This window comes from Carettochelys insculpta, chromosome 15 (assembly GCF_033958435.1).
Source record: "Carettochelys insculpta isolate YL-2023 chromosome 15, ASM3395843v1, whole genome shotgun sequence".
NCBI classification, from domain to species: domain Eukaryota; kingdom Metazoa; phylum Chordata; order Testudines; family Carettochelyidae; genus Carettochelys; species Carettochelys insculpta.
Genome location: NC_134151.1, coordinates 23,348,775 through 23,367,407, shown reverse-complemented (window position 1 = coordinate 23,367,407; position 18,633 = coordinate 23,348,775). Strand labels below are relative to the sequence as shown.

The 18,633-nt window shown below is 45.2% G+C and overlaps 1 protein-coding gene across 1 annotated transcript in view; it reads left to right on the top strand.

The window, feature by feature from the left end:
• The first annotated feature begins 7,713 nt into the window (after nucleotides 1–7,713).
• The window catches only part of PDLIM4 (PDZ and LIM domain 4), a 122,489-nt gene continuing 111,569 nt past the window's right edge, over nucleotides 7,714–18,633 (top strand). The window contains exon 1 of the mRNA XM_075009358.1: nucleotides 7,714–7,986. Coding sequence (XP_074865459.1) covers nucleotides 7,894–7,986 — 93 coding nt within the window. The 5' untranslated portion in view covers nucleotides 7,714–7,893. The remainder of the gene's footprint in view (nucleotides 7,987–18,633) is intronic.

Sequence of the window (18,633 nt, the reverse complement as noted above, 5' to 3'; positions counted from 1 at the left end):
GAGATGGACGATCCTTCACAGCAGGAGCATGTTGATGGCCATCACAGCCTGCAAGCGGAGACCAAACACACGTCAGGGACTGAGGGAGGGGGCCCCGGACCATGGCGAGCTCCCTGTCTCCTCCCACCCCTCCTGCTTGAGATCTCTGGAGCCCCTCCCTGAGAGGCAACCCCCCCAGGAGCAGAGCTGTGCGAAAGTGGAATGGCACAGTCCCCTGGGGATAGGGCTCCTCCCCTTCACCCTCACACCCTTGACCCTGCTCCCTGAGTGTCCCCCTTGGGCAGAACACCCCCTCCCCCCCGTGCAGGGACTACAGCCCTAGACTGCCCTACCTGCATGAGAATGGCCCCAGTGGTGGACTTCCCCATGCTGAACTGGTTCCCAATAGAACAGTAGCTGTCGGGGTGGCAAGCTTCCAGAAGGTGCTGGCAACCCGCTTCTGCAGGTGGATGGTGGGCTGCCGCTGGGTGTCCTGTCTCTGGAGGGCAGGGGAGAGCCAGGTGCTGAGCTCCTGGAAAGTGTCCTTCCACATCTGGAAATTCTGGAGCCACTGCTGGTCATCCCACTGCTCCATGACCAGCCGGTCCCACCGCTCAGAACTGATGCTGTACCTCTAGACTCAGCTGGTCACCAGAGTGGGCAAGTGGTGGTGGGCCCATGTGGCAGCCATGGCACGCTCGTCAGAGCTGGTGCCGAGGAAGAAGAGGACTGCTGCAATGAGGTGCCGCAGAAGCTGCAGCACCCATGTGTGGGGCCAGCGCAAGGCCAGGGACTGCTCTGGTGCCATGGCTAACTGGAAAGTGAAAAATCCCTCAGCAAGCACGTGAGCCCTGCACTAGCTGGGCTGTCCCTCAGGGAGGCAGGCAAGCCTCAGCATGGGCAGGGAATGTGTGTCGTAGGGGGAGGGGTGGGTCCCTTTAAGGAAGTGCCTCGCCAAGGCTCCGGGAAAGGCTTGCTGGCCATGTGACCCTGTCTGATGGTGTTCTGGGACCCATTCTGTGGAGAGAGCAGCCAGGCAGTCTGGCCGCTCTCTGTCAACAGAGCGGATCAACAGTGATTCACTTTTGTGTGTGGATGCAATCTATCAACAGAAGATTTATTGGAAGATTCCTTACAACAGTAACTTCTGTTGAAGATCACTGTAGTGTAGACGTAGCCATTGTGTGTTACACAGAGCCAATGACACTGCAGTCCTGGTCCATGAATAGCTCCTACAGGAATAATACGCCTTTATCTTTAACATCTTTCTAACCAAACTGATAGCCTGAAATTTAAGAGGGATTTAATCTCTGTATCACGATTCTCCTTGAGCTTCATGTTGACACTTTTTACTAGCTTTGAAGACAGAATACTTCTTAGTCCAGACAAGGAGATTTGCACATGCATGTGGGTTTCCACGCACAGTTATTTATGCCAAGAGTTGCACATTCTGCAAATGCTGTTCTGGGTATTGTCTGATTATCCTTGCTCGGAATGTGACATGCCAAGTCACACAAAAGATAAATCAAAACCAGTAGCCATCCACCCTTGTACTTTCAAAATCCACGGCTAAAACCGCATTTCAGCTTACCCAATTTTCATCTCATCAAGCATCTGGAGCTCTTTGATCTTGTTTCAAGAGCATTGTGGTGTCAAGATTTTGACTTTTCATTGCTTACATTTGGATCCCAAGGCTTCTGTTTCTTAACACCTTTTGCATAGGCTACTGGTGTGCGGAGGTCATCAGCTACCATGCTAGACAATATTGTTTCCTTGTAATCTCCTTGTTCTTCTCTACGTATTCGTTGTTTTTATGCTCCTCGGGACAGTCTGTTTTTTTGTTAAGGCCTTGTACAGGACCTAGCACAGTTGATGACTAGGGCTATTACCATTATGGTCACACAAATGGCTACTGATGATAATTTATATTCACAGCTTTCTCAAGGAATGCTTTGGGGACGGGGTGACCATTGAGTAGATTCTTACTCCCTACTGAAACCAATGAGTCCACTCCTACTATCTTCAGTGGGAGCCAGATCAGCCCCTTTTCTAGCTACAAAATCTTAGGGCTGGTCTACAATAGGATTTTACATTGACAGAGTTACAACATCCTATCTTGTGGAGCAGTTTGAACAGTCCATCCCTGCTGACAAGTCGAAGGCCTTGGTTAGATTAATGAAGGCAATATAGAGTGGCTTCCTCTGCTCCCTGCATTTCTCCTGCAGCTGCCTCAGCGAGAAGACCATGTCGATGGTAGAGCTCTCCACGCGGAATCCACACTGTGATTCAGGATACACCCTCTCAGCAATCTTCTGGAGTCTGCCGAGGACGATGCGAGCGAACAGTTTACCAGTGATGCTCAGGAGGGAGATTCCACGGTAATTGTTGCAGTCACTTCTGTCTCCTTTGTTCTTATACAAGGTTACGATGTTAGCATCGCGCATGTCCTGTGGAACCTCTCCCTCTCTCCAGCGCAGGCACAGTAGCTCGTGTAGGGGTTCCAGGAGGGTGTCTGTGGCACACTTGATTACCTCTAGTAGTATACCATCTTGGCCCGGGGCCTTTCCTACTGCAATGTTGTCCTTGGAGACTGAGCTAAATAGGAGGATCAGTAAAGCAGCCACAACTCTGTCCACACTCAGCGAGAGAGTGTGGAATAACAACAAGCTGTACACTCACACCAAAATGCAAGTCTACAGAGCCTGCATCCTCAGCACCCTCCTTTACGGCAGCGAGACTTGGACCCTGTATACCCGCCAGGAAAAGAGTTTGAACGTCTTCCACTTGCGCTGCCTCAGGCGCATCCTTGGAATATAGTGGAAGGACAGAGTGTCCAACACCGCCATCCTTGAGCAAGCTAGAATCCCAACTATGCACACCTTCCTCAGGCAGCGGCAGCTCCGCTGGCTTGGCCACGTCCACAGGATGAATGATGGAAGGATCCCAAAAGACATCCTGTATGGCGAGCTAGCCTCTGGCAAAAGACCTCCCAGACGCCCCCAGCTGCGCTACAAAGATGTTTGCAAGAGAGACCTCAGGGAAGTAGACATCAAACCAGACAGCTGGAAGGAGCTGGCAGACGATCACAGCAGATGGAGGCAGGAACTATAGAAGGGCCTTCAGAAGGGTGAGTTGAGGATCAGAGAGCTAGCAAAGGAGAAGCGAGCCCACAGACAGGACAGCAAGGACCTGCCAGACACCCACTGCATATGCAACAGAAGCAGCAAGGACTGTCACTTTCGTGTGGGCTTCACAGTCACAGCCGACCCTGCAAATGAGGATGCCAAACGGAACTACGAAGGGCGCGATCCATAGTCTACGTAGACTGAAGGATGATACTACTAGTTACAACATTCAAAGGTGTGAAAAATGTATGTGTCTGGGAGATGTAGCTCTAATCCTGTGGTAGACAGCTGGATACCCATGTTGATAGAAGAACCCTTCCAGTTGGCTTAGCCATTGGCTACACCTAGGGCCGTCCTGAGGGGGACAGGACCTGGGGCAACTCACCTCCAGGGCACTTGTCATGAATGAATGCCAGGAAAGCTTAAGTCCCTTAACAGAGATAACTTGAAGCAGGGGGTGGCCACCGGTCAGCTAAGCCAATGGGAGGGATAGAGACTTTTCTGAACTGAGAACAATTGTAGTCTGAGGGGTCTTTGTCTGTGGCAGAGGAGACAGAGAGATGATTTCTCCCAAGCAGTCGGAACGAATCCAGTAAATATCCTGACCGTCACAAAATCAGCCATAGATATGTAAGTAGAAGGGAAATGTGTAACTAGATGTGATCAGATTACGGTTATGTTGAATTTGGTGTGGACTGACTATCTTTTTCAGTGGCTTTGGTTAATGACTTGATTCCTTCCCCTGTAATCTTTAAGATGAATTCCAGGAATACAACTGGTATTATTTATTTTCTCTTGTTTTGTGAATAATTTTTTTTAATCAAATGATATGATCCCTGTATCCTGGGAAGGGTCTGAGTATATGCATGTCTTAGACCAGTGGTTCTTAACCTTTAGGGCAGCCTGCACCCCTTTGGTTCTCAAAATATTTCTCACACCTCTTATCAAAAATCAAATATGTTCTCGCACCCCTCATCAAAAAGCAAAAATGGAGATGGGGGGGCCTATACTCTTTTAAGTGCATATTAAATATACGTAAAATAGTTTGATGTTATTAAATTGTATAATGTTAATAAATACAGAAGTTTGATGAAACAAAGTAGTTATACTTACGTGCCTGTGCTTATTTGGTGTTTTCGATGATTTACCTTCTAAATATATCTGGCCTGTCTCACACTCTCACGTTCATCCCCTCTTAAGAACCACTGCCTTAGACTTACAGCTATTCAGGCACATTTGCAGAATGAACAATGAATGAAAATCAAGACCCTGGTATTTAGCATAATGGACGGTTTGAACGGGAGAGGCAGACCCCAAAGAAAATGGGTAGATGATATGGTAGATTGGTGCGGAGCTAGTCTACAGAAACGAAGCCACTTCACACTGGACAGGGAAAGATGGAAGGAAATAGTGAGAGGCATCAGACACCCACGGGCTCTGAGCCCATGTCCATGATGATGCCTTAGACTGAAAGGCCAGCTAGCAGATCACAGTTCTTTGTGGCTAAACTCTCTCCTGAAGGAAGGTTAAGAGCTTGGGGTACCCCACAGGGAGACATCCCGAGCGCGTCTTCCTGGGTTAGGGCATTTTTCCCGCCTCAGGTGGTGATGGCGATTACTACCCCACAGGGTCAGGGAATCTGTGACCTTGGGGAGCTTTTTAAGTGAAGCCTTTTACAGGCAAAGGTGGTTGCTTTTGTGGGACCCCACTTTTTTCACTCAGAGTGTGGAGTGGGGCTTAGCCGTGCCAGCAGTAGACACAGGGCCTGGGGCAATCCCCTCATGACACAGGCCCCTCCCCCACTAAACCCTCTGCCAGGCCCTTTACCCCCTCCCCAACCAACTGAGCCAAGGATGACCTGTAACCTTGGTCAGCTTCCTGGTTCCAGCCAGTGGAGGGGAGTGAGGAACCAGAGGCAGCCTGTCTCCTGGCTCCCCTTCACTCCTTGGAGCCAGGAAATTGACCAGCTCACTAGGGCTGGTCAGTTTGCTGGCTGCTTCTCCCTATCCCTGCCTTCCCCCAGCCTCCTGGATGACAGCTGTATGGCTGGGGGAAGGCAGACAGAAGGGACTCTTAGCTTGCCTAGCTGCCTGCAACCTGAAGCTGCATATTTCGAGGGTTTACTGTATTCTGAATGTCTGACCGTGTGTTATACCACAGTGCCCTCTGCTCAAAGGGTGCGTTGTGGTTTAAGGTCTCCACAGTATGATACAGCTACGATGAATGCCAATGGAAAATCCCTAGCATAAGAAAACTTCCAAGTCTACACTTTGTTTAGCTATTTCCCGTAAAATCTAAGTTTCTTTTACAAAACACGTTTATCACTTTGCCACTGGGATAAGGGAGAACGCAGGGCAGAGCGCTGTACTCTACCCTTGTTAAATCAATCTTCCCAAAACTAGCCACACAAACAGCAAGAGCAGGAAAGGTTTTAATTAAACTATTTGCACACCTCACTGAGGGATGAACATCAAAGACAAGTTGGGTGCCATTTACCTGCTAACATCAAGCCCAAAAATTTAAGTTCCTATCTCAGTGATGAAAAGCTACTGTGTTATAGGAACATAAGCCACAAGTTTTAAGTGTGGGTGCCTAAAGTTAAGCTCCTGAATTCATACTGGGGTTCTCAAATTTGAGGGTGGTAGTATTATTGGGCAATGCAGTTAAAAACTGAGTCTTTCCGCCCCCACAAGACTGAAGGCTCTGAGATACTACAGCGAAAGGAATGGGACAGAACAGAAAGCACAACCTATATGACTATGCTGTAACACGATCCCAGAACAAATGTGTTGTGTAGCATAGTCCTAGATACAGACAAAAAGGAACTTCTGAAAGAAGCGTGTTCTGCTTTTCCTCACACTTTTTAAACAATCGACCTTTGTTTAGTCTCTCTTAGAAGTGGGACTTACTTGTCTTGGCATTAACAAGAAAGAGAGGAGGATGTTCCAAGACCTGTCATTTTTGAGAACTTTTTTTCTTCCAGTTTTCAGTGGAGGCACATAACTCTTGCAGCTGCATCTATAAGCTGCTGTACTATAGGTTTCAACTACGAATGGAGTCCCATGAAGTCACAAATCAGTGCTTTGCACTTTACTTCTGTAGACTTGGCTGCTCTCTGTACAATGCTTAGACCCTGACTCAATTCCTGGCAAATATATGCAAGTAACAACCTACTTTAAAAAATCTTACCCCTGTAGACATGGACTTCCACCCAGATCTGAAGTAGCCACACCATTGTAAAGCAAATCCCACCACCAGTCCCTATGGGGTCCATGGTAGGTTATATAAAATAGTTATAATTCTATAACCATTCAACTCTAGGACTTCAGAAGTGGAAAACTTAGCAGGCCCTCACACTTTACTGCTCGAAGCAGCTACACAATTTTGCCTCTGCAGCTGCTGCTTCACTGGCCTAATGGTTTGGCTTGTTTGAATTTTCTGCCACTTTAAAGGAACAATTACATCACAGAGCACACACACATCAGTGATTATTGTGTATTTTTTTTTCTTTTAAATCCTCTAGCCCACCTTCCAAAAATACATGAGCTAACAATGTCAAGTTTTCCCCTCAGTTAGGGTTACCATATTTGACCTTTCAAAAAGCGGATACCCCTGAGGAGTGTATCTCTGCGAGTATCTACCAACTCATGTTATATTAATGTACTGCATATACTATAACACATTAGTACACTGTGAGTTGGTTGATACTGATACAGTCTCTCCCAGAGGTGTCCTCGTTTTTCATATGGTAACCCAACCTCAACGTTAGCAATGATACACAGTGGAAGCCATTAAACAATAGTCCCCAACCTGTTATCACAACTACCTTCTACTCCAACGCCTGCTCTGCAACACACAGTTCAGCTGACTTAAACTGCCTGGCATCAACCTAGCTGTGGAAGTATCTTCACATGAACTTGGCTCCGAAGTACCTATCTGCGCTGATTTAGTAACACCATTGCCCAGACTGGTGTGAAGTCATCCACATGTAGTTAGACTGACATATTCTCAGTACAGACACCACTTCTTTCAGTAGCTGCCAGGCAAGGTCGCCCTTGGGGAATATAGCACAGGGGGGAGCTCTCCCTTCAGGGTTGTGGTTGGGGTGGAGAGAGTTTTCCTGGAGGATTTGGGCAGGGGGAGTGGAGGGGTTCCCTGGAAGGCATAGCAGGGAGGTGGAGAGAGCTTTCTGGGGGGCTTAGCAGGGGGCTTCCCTTGGGGGTTTAACAGTAGAGGAGAAGGGGACTCCCTGGGCTCCTTAGCAGTGGGGCGGAGGGGCTCCTTGGGGTGAGGTTAGGAGTGAAAAAGAAGGGGGCTTCCTGGGGGGCTTAGCAGGCTGGTTTGGAGGGGGCTCAGGAGGGGAGACAAGGGGGGGCTCCTTTGAAGGTAGTGGGTGCTGAAGACGGGGCTCTCTGGGGACCAGAAGAGGGGGCTCAGCAGCCGCCACAGAGGGGGCAAAGCCCTGAGGGCCTGAGCAGGGGGAACTGAGGGCTCCCTTCGGGCTCGAGGCCAGGACGCGCCCCTGGCGGCGCAGCCGGGGCAGGCGCGCTCCACCTTCAACCCTCGGCCCCGCTCCCTGCAGCGCCGCCGCGGGGCGGGGTTCCGGCGCTCCGCTGCCCGGCTGCCCAGTCCCCCGCGCAGCCGGCTCCGGGCGGGCAGGGACCCGCCCCCCGGGCGGGGGAAGGGGGGCGCGGAGACGTCAGGCGGGCCGGGGCTGAGCAGCGCTGGCAGCGGAGCCGGCGGGGCAGAGCGTTCCTGCAGCGTGCGCTCCCGGCCGCAGCGCGCCACCATGCCCCAGACAGTGGCTCTCACCGGCCCCTCGCCCTGGGGCTTCCGGCTGGTGGGGGGCAAGGACTTCAGCACCCCGCTGACCATCTCCAGGGTAAGCGGCGGGGCGGAGCGCTGGGCAGGGGGCTCAGCCTGGGAGGGGAGCGGAGCGGGTCTCCGCTGCACGGCTCCGTGCCCGCACCTCCTTCCTGCCTGGCGCGGGGGCTGCAGCCGGGGCAGGTGGAGGGGGAAGCGTGGAGCTGGCTGGCTGCGGAGCCGGTCCCACGCGTGGCGGTTTCATTCATTCCTGTCGCTCCTCGGGGCTGCGGGGCGGGAGGTTGCGCCGGTAGCGGGGCAGAGCCAGACCCGAGGATTGTTCACGAACCGGGTCCAACTCATCCCCGCTGGAACTGCCCCGAAGGGGGTGAAATCGCACCGGCGCGGAAGCTTTCTGGGGGGGGGCTTTGTCTGCTGCGGGCTCTGGCGCAAGTCCGAGCGTTGCACGCGGGCCTGTGGTAACACTGAGCTGAGAAGTTGTGCAGCCCGGTGCCTCCTGGTTGGGAGAGAAAAAGAAAAAAATGTGGGACCGCCAGGGAGAGAAGCTGGCGTGAACACAGTCGACAAAAGCTCGCTTTTCACGGTACAAAGTTCCACGTTTTCTTGCATCCCTCCTAGTACCTTTGTTTCAACTAAAATCCGTGAACGGCAACCAAGGGCTGGGTCAGTCACGGCATGAAGGTGGTTATGGTCAAATGAAGCTTAGAGCACAGTCGCTTAAAACTTAGAGAGACATCTCCTATATTTATTTATTCTTTGTTTGCTCTCTGAGAAAGTCAAACAGTACAGTATTTTCACGGGATAAGAGAACAATGGTAGTGGCATTCCTTGGTCACCTGGAGGTAGGAACAAAGTGGCATGTGACAGATTGGCTTGGTACGCTCTTACGTTGGGGCAAATTTGGTGGTTAGCTTCACTCCTGAAATCCAGTTTATTCAAGCTGGATTTCAGTGACTGCGTCAGGATAGAACTTGGCATTTGTGTCTTACAGGATTGCAAATAAAACAACCAATTTACAAGTGTCAGAGTACATATTCAAATTCCACACAATAACATGTGGCATGAACAGGGACATCAACTATCTCACCCATTACAAGGACTGCTTCGCTTCCTTTGATGCTTGTAAATATCTCAGACAGGACAGTTAATGTCCCCCCCACCTCTCACCCGTTTCCTTCTATCCTATTTGATTTGTAAGTTTTTATTGCAATTTTTTTTTCTTTTTGGTCCTCTTGACATACTTGTAAATGTCAGTCTGCATTGGAAATGAGATTGATCTGAAGAAGTGGGTCTGTCCCGCAAAAACTCATAACTGAATAAATCATTGTGTTAGTCTGCATTTCTGCTGCTTTGTTTTGTTGGAGTACAGATTAACATGGCTACCTCTCTGTTAGGTATCAGAGCGATAGCTGAGTTAGTTTGTATCTTCATAAACAAAAAGAAGTCCTGTGGCAATTTACAGACTGATAGATATTTTGGAGCACAAGCTTTCGTGAGCAAAGATCTGATGAAGCAGGTCTTTGCCCAAAAAAGCTTATGCTTCAACATATCTGTTAGTCAACCAACTTACAGTTTTCTCATGGGGTAGCTGTGTAAGTCTGTAGGTTCACTAATAACGAGCAGTTCTATAGCCCCTTAAAGAATAACCAATTTATTAGGTAATGGGCTTTCATGGGTAAGATCAGAAAGCTCATTACTTAAACAAAAAAGTGGTAAAGTAGCACTTGGAAGACTAACAAAAATAATTTATTAGGTGAGCTTTCATGGGACATACCCACTTCTTCAGACCACAGCCGTACAGAACGGACTCAATATTTAAGGCACAGAGAACCAAAAATAGTAATCAAGGTTGACAGATCAGAAGAGAAATGATCAAGGTGAGCAAATCAGAGAGTAGAGGGGTGAGGGGGGAGGAGTCAAGAATTAGATTAAGCCAAGTCTGCAAAAGAGCCCCTATAACGACCCAGAAAATTCGCACCCTGGTTCAAACCATGAGTTAATGTGTCGAATTTGAATATAGAAGAGAGTTCAGCAGCCTCTCTTTCCAAAGTAGTGTGAAAATTCTTCTTCAGTAAGATGTAAACTCTTAAGTCATTAACAGAATGGCCCTCTCCATTAAAATGTCAGCTGACCAGTTTGTGGATCAGGAGTGTTTTGATGTCTGTTTTGTGCCCATTAACTCTTTGTCTAAGAGAGTTTGAAGTCTGTCCAATATACAAAGCATCTGGGCATTGTTGGCACATGATGACATTTATGATGTTAGTTGAGGAATATGAGAATGCGCCTGTGATTCTGTGACTAACCTGGTTAGGTCCAGTGATGGTATCTCCAGAATAGATATGTGGACAGAGCTGGCAGTGGCCTTTGTTGCAAGGAAAAGTCCCAGGACTTGTGTTCCTGCTGTATAGACTGTGGCTGTTGGTAAGAATCCTCATAAGTTTGGGAGGTTGTCTGTAGGAGAGGACAGGCCTGTCACCTAGGGCGTTCTGGAGTGTGGCATCCTGGTTAAGGATAAGTTGTAGGTCTTTAATAATGCGTTGAAGTAGTTTGGGTTGGGGGCTGTAGGTGATGACCAGTGGTGTTCTGTTCTTGGCTTTTTTGGGCCTATCTTGGAGTAGCTGGTCTCTGGGTATTCATCTGGCCCGGTTGATTTGTTTTTTTATTTCTCACCTTGCTAATTTTTTTTCTGATTTGTCAACCTTCATTACTATTTTTGGTTCTCTATGCCTTAAATAGTGAGTCTTTTCTGGTATGGCTATGGTCTGAAGGAGTGGTCTCCCATGAAAGCTCACGTAATAAATTATTTTGTTATTGTTTAAAGTGCTACTTTACTGCTTTTTTGTTTTGATAGTGTATATAGACTAGCAGGGCTTTCTCTCTGTTACTCATTACCTAAGAAATTTATTAGTCTTTATGGAGCTACAGAACTGCTTGTTATTTACTCAGAGTGATTTACTACACAAGCTAGTTGCTAGTTATCAAAAAGTACAGTTTAATTTTCTTTAATAACCCCTTTGGGATTCCGTTCTGTTGGGATGAGCATTTATATAGTATAATTTCAATAAATATCAGGAAGCGGAGTATCTTTGCAGTGTAAGCAGTTTGAAGTTTGTTGTTCCTGTCACAGTAGTATTGAAAAGTTATTTCACCCTTCCGTAGTTAATATTGCATAAATCTGTTCTCTTGGAATTGATGCAGCTGAATATTAACTTTCTAATGTAGTCTCTTCTCCATTTTCCTGTAGACAGACTGATTTCATTGGTTAAAAGACATTATGTATTGCATTTTTCATGTAAAAATATAAAATACTGTAATTGTCACTGGAAATATCAAGGTGCATTTGGAGGCACATAGAATCATAGAAATAAAATAATCATGTTTAAGTCTTTTTTACACCATCTTTGAAATATTTAAGCTGACTTTTTAAAGTAGTAAAATGCAGCTTGGGTATATGTTAAAGCTTAACTTCCAGGTCACCCTGTATTGTATTCTGATTATTTTAGAGGCTGAAACCTTGTTTTCCAAAGTTGTCATATTTGTGTCAAATGCAGCAAAGTATCAATTAATGGTAATTAACATATCTTCAGATTTTATTTTAGTAAAATACATGTAGTTTCCAGTTACTCTTTCCAGTTTCCAGGTGTAAATTTCTGGTCCTATGCAGCAGAGGGATTTGTTCAGGGGATAGGTCCAACCCTACAGTTTTTCTTTATGTAGATCTGACTGAAATTAGTGGGAACTGTGCTTCAATAAAGGTTACTGGACTGGGTCCAACACCCAGTCCTGTGGTTTACAGTAACTATTGCTGTATCAGGTACTTATATATAATACCATAGAAATATGTTTTGGAAGTTTCTTTGTTAAATAGTGCTGCTGGCTTGAAACAGCTTGTGCACATTTTAAAAACTCCTTCATAGGAATGTGCGCAGGTAAACGATGCACAATGACCAGGATTAACAAGTGTAGTACTCTGCTGCAGTCTCTGGATATCCTCCCCTGCAAAGTGCCAAATGCATTCCATTACCAAAACTGAAATCTGTGACAGTCATTCAGCACCCTGCAGAACTGAGCACGTTTTTGTGTTAGAGTTGAATAGTAAGTTTCAGGAGCTCAGCCACGTGGTCATTCCTCTTTTGGAATCAGTGAATAAATGCACTGAAACAATGATTGGCATTGCAAGGTGAAACAGCTGCTAAAAGATGCTTCCCCCCATATAGAAATTGCTCATCATCTCTATAGTTGCTGTCATTGCCCAAATGAAATGGGTCAGTAGGGCTTTAAAGAAAGCTATGTGGGAGTATAGAAATGAGCCATTTTTTTAAACTACTCATTTTGTAATAATATTGAAGTTAGATACAGTGACTGCAAAGCTCTATTTGGGGATGATTCTTATTCACATGTTGTTAGGATATTTGGGTTTTTTAATTAATTTAAAAGATGAAAAAATATAGCATGGTGAATAGCAACAACCAGAATTTTGAGAAAATTATTTCTGCTAAACATGTGCTAGATGCACCCAGAGGAGAAGTATTTGGCCTACAGGCATCAATTTGTGTTTTGTTAAGTTTAGGAAGTCTTCTAATGTTCATTCCCATATTTATGGAATTTATCACAATTAAATACCCATCTGTCTCTTAGAGCTCAAGTTTTGTTGTCGTCATCATCATCAATAACAACAACCATGGGCTCAGTGCCTTTTCGTGTCTGATGCCTCCCTCACTCTGTCCTTCCATCTTTCCCTATCCAGTGCGGAATGGCTTAGTTTCTGTAGACTAGCTCCACACCAATCTACTGTATCGTCTACCCATTTTCCGTGGGGCCTGCCTCTCCTATTCAAACCATCCCTTAGGTCAAATACCAGGGTCTTGACTTTTCGCTTGTGGTTCATTCTGCAGATAGGCCTGAATAGCTGTAACTTCCGTTGTATAACCTTCTGCAGTAGATTCTCTTTCAGCTGTATCTTCCTATATAATTCCTCGTTGGTGACCACCTGCATCCATCCTATTCTCAGGATCTTTCTATAACAACTCCACTCAAATGCCAATAACCTTCTCTTTGACTCTTTTGTTATCACCCGTGTCTCACATCCGTACCACATGCTGCTGAATACACATTTTAAAGACACTCAGCTTTGTTCTTACGCTAATCAAACTGCTTTTCCTGATCTTATCCATCTCCTTCAAACTTGCTCTTGCTTTCTCTATTCTAGTCACTATTTCCTTCTTACAGTGTGGCTCATATGTCATGTTGCTCCCCAGATATTTGAACTTCTTTGTTCTCTAGCTCGATCCCACCTACATTGATCTTCCTTCCTCTTTACTTATCTTCAAATACCATTGTCTTTGTTTTATCGATGTTCATAATCAGTTTGTACTGCTTCCCTTCCTCATTTAACACCTGCACCATTCTCGCTAGCTTCTCTTCATCTTCCTCGACAACAACTATATCATCCATGAACCTCAAGTTGTTAATTCTCATCCTATGCACCAATATCCCTTCTACCTCTTTCTTGATCTTATCCATCACTTTCTCTAGGTGTGTCATGAAGATACTTGGCAGTTTCAGATCTCCTTGTCTTCTACCTCTACTTGCTCTAAACCAACTTTCCAACTCTCTGCTTGTTCTCTCTGCCGCCTCCTCATTGTCATTGATATCCTTCAAGAACTGTATCAGTCTGCTATCCACTCCATACAACTCCAACACTGCCCAAGTCGCTTTCTGATCTATACTGTCAAATGCCTTCTGAAAAGTGACAAAGCAAGTGCAGATGTTCTTGTTCTTTTGTTGTGCTTTCTCCACTATCGACCTGAGTGCCAATACCTGCTGTATGGTGCTTTTATCTTTCCTGAATCCTGCTTGCTCATCCACTAGATGTTCTTCAATCTGTGATCTCAGTCTCTCTGTCATTATTGTCATCAGCACCTTGCCTAGATGGCTTGTTAGGGCAATCGTTCTGTAGATCTTGCACTACAGTATGTTAACCTTCCTCCTTTATCTCGGCTCGGGACCATCATGGAATCCTTAGAGGCTTCATAGCAGAGTTAGTTTTGTCTTGCAAAGGTTAAAATAACTATTGTAGGTCAGGAAGCCTTTTTATTGTTACTTTGACGGAAATATTTTGTTTTGCCATTAAATTAGAGAAAAACATAGTGCCTGGATTTGCAGCAGACTGTAAGCTTGCCGAATACCTGCTGATTCAGCAAATTTAGGAGCTCGTTATAGAACTTTTTACTTCAGCGAAGACAGACATTTTACTTCAGTCCTAAGGGGTGTAACGCATATGATCAGCATTTGTATATATTTTCGTGTTATTTGTTCCACTTCGTGTGGTGCTTTGTAAAAATCAGCAAGACTTCAGGGACTTGATCTTGCTCTAATTGACATTGGTGGCAAAACTTCTATTGACCTCAAAAGTACAGACTCAGTCCTTAAGTACTCAAGCTTTGAAGGTGCAGTGCTCGTGTCCTTGCAAGCTAAAGAGTCTAGGATGTTCAGAACCTTGCAAGATTGGGCACTAAAATGTTAGCACTGAAAGAAGCATTATTGGCTCTGGAATAAATATCTGACAGTGGTAAAAATCAGGTAAGATGCTCAGTCACTTGGTAAAAACATCAGTGTTTTATTTTGGGGGTTGAGTGAAAGCCTAAACTTTGCAGCAGATAGCATCAGCACCACAGTGCAAAGTGTGAATTGCTGCACTCCTTGGGTAATACAGCTGCTATTGCTATCAGACTATTCTTCTATGTAAATTAAAAGGATATTGCCAAGTCAAATTGAGCCCCATTTTTGATGATCACTGAAAATAAACTTACAAAACAAAGGGCCAGTGAAAATGTTTTGTGTTTGATCTTATTTTATTATAAATATTTTATTCATGTGGAAAGTTGTGATTTCTTTTGTCCAACCCAGATATCACAAAATTCTGCTAAGGCAAGATAATATGAAATTAAGTATGAGCTGACTGTAAAGAAAAATGAAACTAGGTTATTTTCCTTGCCCTGTTGGAACAAACACCAAGAAAAGCACTTTAGTAGTTAAAAACAAATCAGATTTTAGAAAAATCTTTTATTATCAATAATATATGTTGTTGGCATTGTCTATACTACAGAGATCTTTCTAAAGAAGTTCTTCCAGAAGATCTCTCCTGAAAGAACTTCTTTAGGAAGAGAGTGTCTACATACAAAAAAGCATATCAAAAGAGTGATCTGCTCTTTCAAAAGAAAGCGTCCACCTGGCCCCCACTCTTTCGAAAGAATGGGCTGGAGATCGAAAAATCAGGGCCCACGAACCGCTCTTTCGGGGGTGGGGGGAAGAGGTCTGCAGAGCATCTATGCACTTTCTTTTGAAAGGGGGTTCTCTTCCTGAAACAGGAGAGGAAGAACAATTTGGAAAGGAGCACTGCACTCTTTTGGTTGACTTTCAAAAGAATGCATTTTGTTCGTAGACACTCCACTGGATCTTTTGAAAGAGCCCCCTTTTGAAAAATCTTCCAAAATAACTTGCTAGTGTAGATACAGCCGTTATCTATAACACAGAAAAATCTGTTTACAAATATGGGGCCAAATCTTGGGGACCCTTATAAAGTGAACTGACTTTGAGTAAAAAAATCTGGTGCTGTGGCAAAGGTAGAGGAACTGTGGGAAAGAAAATTCCATCCTAGTGTTGCTTCCAAATTGCCCATCTTTTTGGAGGTTGGAGGTAGTGATGCCTGGAAATGTGAAGCCAGCAGTTTCATGGGTGAAATCCAAGAACTCCATAAGAGTCTCCAGGTTGCTGACTAGTTGGATCAACTAAACTTTGCAGTGTTGCCAACTCTCACAATTTCATTGCAAATCCCATGACATTTTTGGTGTGTTTTTTAAAATCTCAGCTCAGAGAGACACGATTAGGCAAGAACCACAACTTTCATTTAAAACATGCAGGTTTCTAACTTACGTGGTTACAGAGGAAACTTGAAACCATGACCTAAATGTTTTCTAAGAGCTCAGAAGCCAAGAGGCAAGGAAAAAGAACCCAGGTTATTTTAAGATTTATGGCTCTTCAGCCAGGGCTGGGAAAGGCTGGAGTTGTGTACGCCGCCTGGTTGTCCTGTCTCCCCTGCTCTGGAGCTGGTGAGAGTTGGGGATCTAGGGTCAGACATCATGCGTTGGGGGATGGGTGGCCTGCCCCCACAATGAGGGAGTGCTTGGTTTCCATGGAGCCCTGGGTGGTGCTGGGGGCTTATCTCCTCTAGTCCTAGGTTCACCCGCCAACTAAAATTGATGTAGATTAGATCTACTTACTACAGGGTCCACACTGCATTGGATTGACAGGAGACACTCTCCTGTCAACTCCCCTTTCTCGTCTTGTTCCAGTAGACTACCAGAGTTGACGTCCAAGTGATAGATGGTCAATTTAGTGGATCTTCACTAGACCTGCTAAATCAAACCCTGGTAGATCAGTTGCTGTAGCATCAATTCGAGCAGCAGTGGAGCCAAGCTAACAGCCAAAGGCTTAATTTCATCCAGGCTCCTCTTCCAGATCAGACCCTTAGTTGTTCATCAGTTGTTATAAGACGCAAGTGTGTTTGTATCTGGTTTGTTTTTTAAATCATTCAGCAAATAAGTGTTTGGTTTGCTACAACTATTTCTAGACTACTGGGGTAAAAGATTAATCTCCATAAATTTTCTGAATGGAGAGGGGTAACTAGTGGTGTCCCCCAAGGGTCAGTCCAAGGACCAATCCTGTTCAGTTTATTCATAAACGATCTGGAGCAGGGGGTGAGCAGTGAGGTGGCAAAGTTTGCAGCTGACAGTAAACTGTTCAAGATAGTCAAGACGAAGGCAGACTGTGAAGAACTTCAAAAAGATCTCATCAAACTGAGGGATTGGGCAACAAAATGGCCAATGAAATTTAATGTGGATAAGTGTAAGGTAATGCACATTAGAAAAAATTGCCCCAACTATACTTACAATATGATGGGGGGCTAATTTAGCTGTAACTTATCAGGAAAGAGATCTTAGAGTTATCGTGGATAGTTCCTTGAAAACATCCACACAGTGTACAGAAGCAGTCAAAAAGGCAAATAGGATGTTAGGTATTATTTAAAAAGGGATAGAAAATAAGACAAGGAGTATCTTACTGCCCCTATATAAATCTGTGGTATGCCCACATCTTGAATACTGTATGCAGATGTGGTGTTCTCACCTAACACTGGAAAAAGTTCAGAAAAGGGTAACTAAAATGATTTGAGGTTTGGAACAGGTCCCGTAAGAGGAGAGGCTAAAAAGACTGGGACTTTTCAGTTTAGAAAAGAGGACAATGAGGGGGGACATGATAGAGGTAAATAAAATTATGATGGATGTAGAGAGGCTGAATAAGGAGAAGTTATTTACTTGTGCCCATAATACAGGAACTAGAGGACACCAAATGAAATTAACGGGTAGCAGGTTTAAAACTAATAAAAGAAAGTTCTTCTTCACTCAGCGCATAGTTAACCTGTGCAACTCCTTGCCAAAGGAGACTGTGAAGGCTAACAGAATTTAAGAAAGAGCTAGAGAAATTCATGGAGGTTAGATCCATAAAAGGCTGTTAGCCACGGGTAGGAATGGTGTCCCTGACCTCTGATTATCGGAGGCTGGAGATGGGTAGCAGGAGACAAATTGCTTGATCGTTGTTTTCGGTCCACCCCCTCTGGGGCACCTGGCACTGGCCACTTTTGGCAGACAGGCTACTGGGCTGGATGGACCTTTGGTCTGGCCCAGTATGGCCATTCTTATGTTCTTAATAGTTAGCGGCTAACTAAATTCAAACAAAGCTGCTGCACTGCCATGTCATCATCCGCTCATGCGTCAAGAAATACCCCACAAAGCAGCTGTACGCTGAATTTTGTAGTGAGATAATTTCACTACAATTAGCTTAACACTTGAAAATAAATTTGTTTGTATATCACAGTAATCATTAAAAACGTATGTTCATAAATACATAGGTTTGGTGAAACAAAGTAGTTGTACTTTCATGCCTGTGCTTAATTTGTGTTTCCGATGATTTACCTTCTAAAAAAATCTGGCATGTCTCACACCCCCAGAAACGGCATCATGTGCACCCCAACTTAAGAACCATTGCACTAAGGCAACATGTGCAAACATAAGTGGAAACAAATGAAAAGGTATGTTTGAATGAAGATGGAAGCATCAGACCTAAAATACCTGTGTTTATAGCATGGCTATGCAACATTCAGGCAGGAGACATTTCAAGTGTCAAGTAGTTGAAGGCTGTAGATCCCAAGGAGGGAGAAGAGCTATTTAGGCTATTACAGAGCAGAAGGCTAAAGATGGTCCCTCAGGAAAGCTGTGGAAGTAACTTCACATTGCAAAGCTGGTCTGGATTTAGCACTTAAATAAATGATACTGTTGTGAACAACTTTGTCCTAGCAGGGAGATGAACTGTATTACTTCTAAAATATTAAAATTCTGCGCTTGGCATTTTAAAATTCTGCAAGTGTTATTTGTCAGAAATATATGGGGAGGCTACAGCGCGGCAGTGGGGAGTGCAGGTGGCACAGAGGTAGCTCACCCTGTACTCGCCCTGCACCAGACATGGATTTAGCAGTCCATTTGCACCCAACTCTGATACAGCACAAGGACCACAACTGTCTCAGAAACATCCCAGGGTTCTCCCCCTCTACAAGTACGTGAGCGGTAGGAAGGCTGGCTCAGCACAGCAG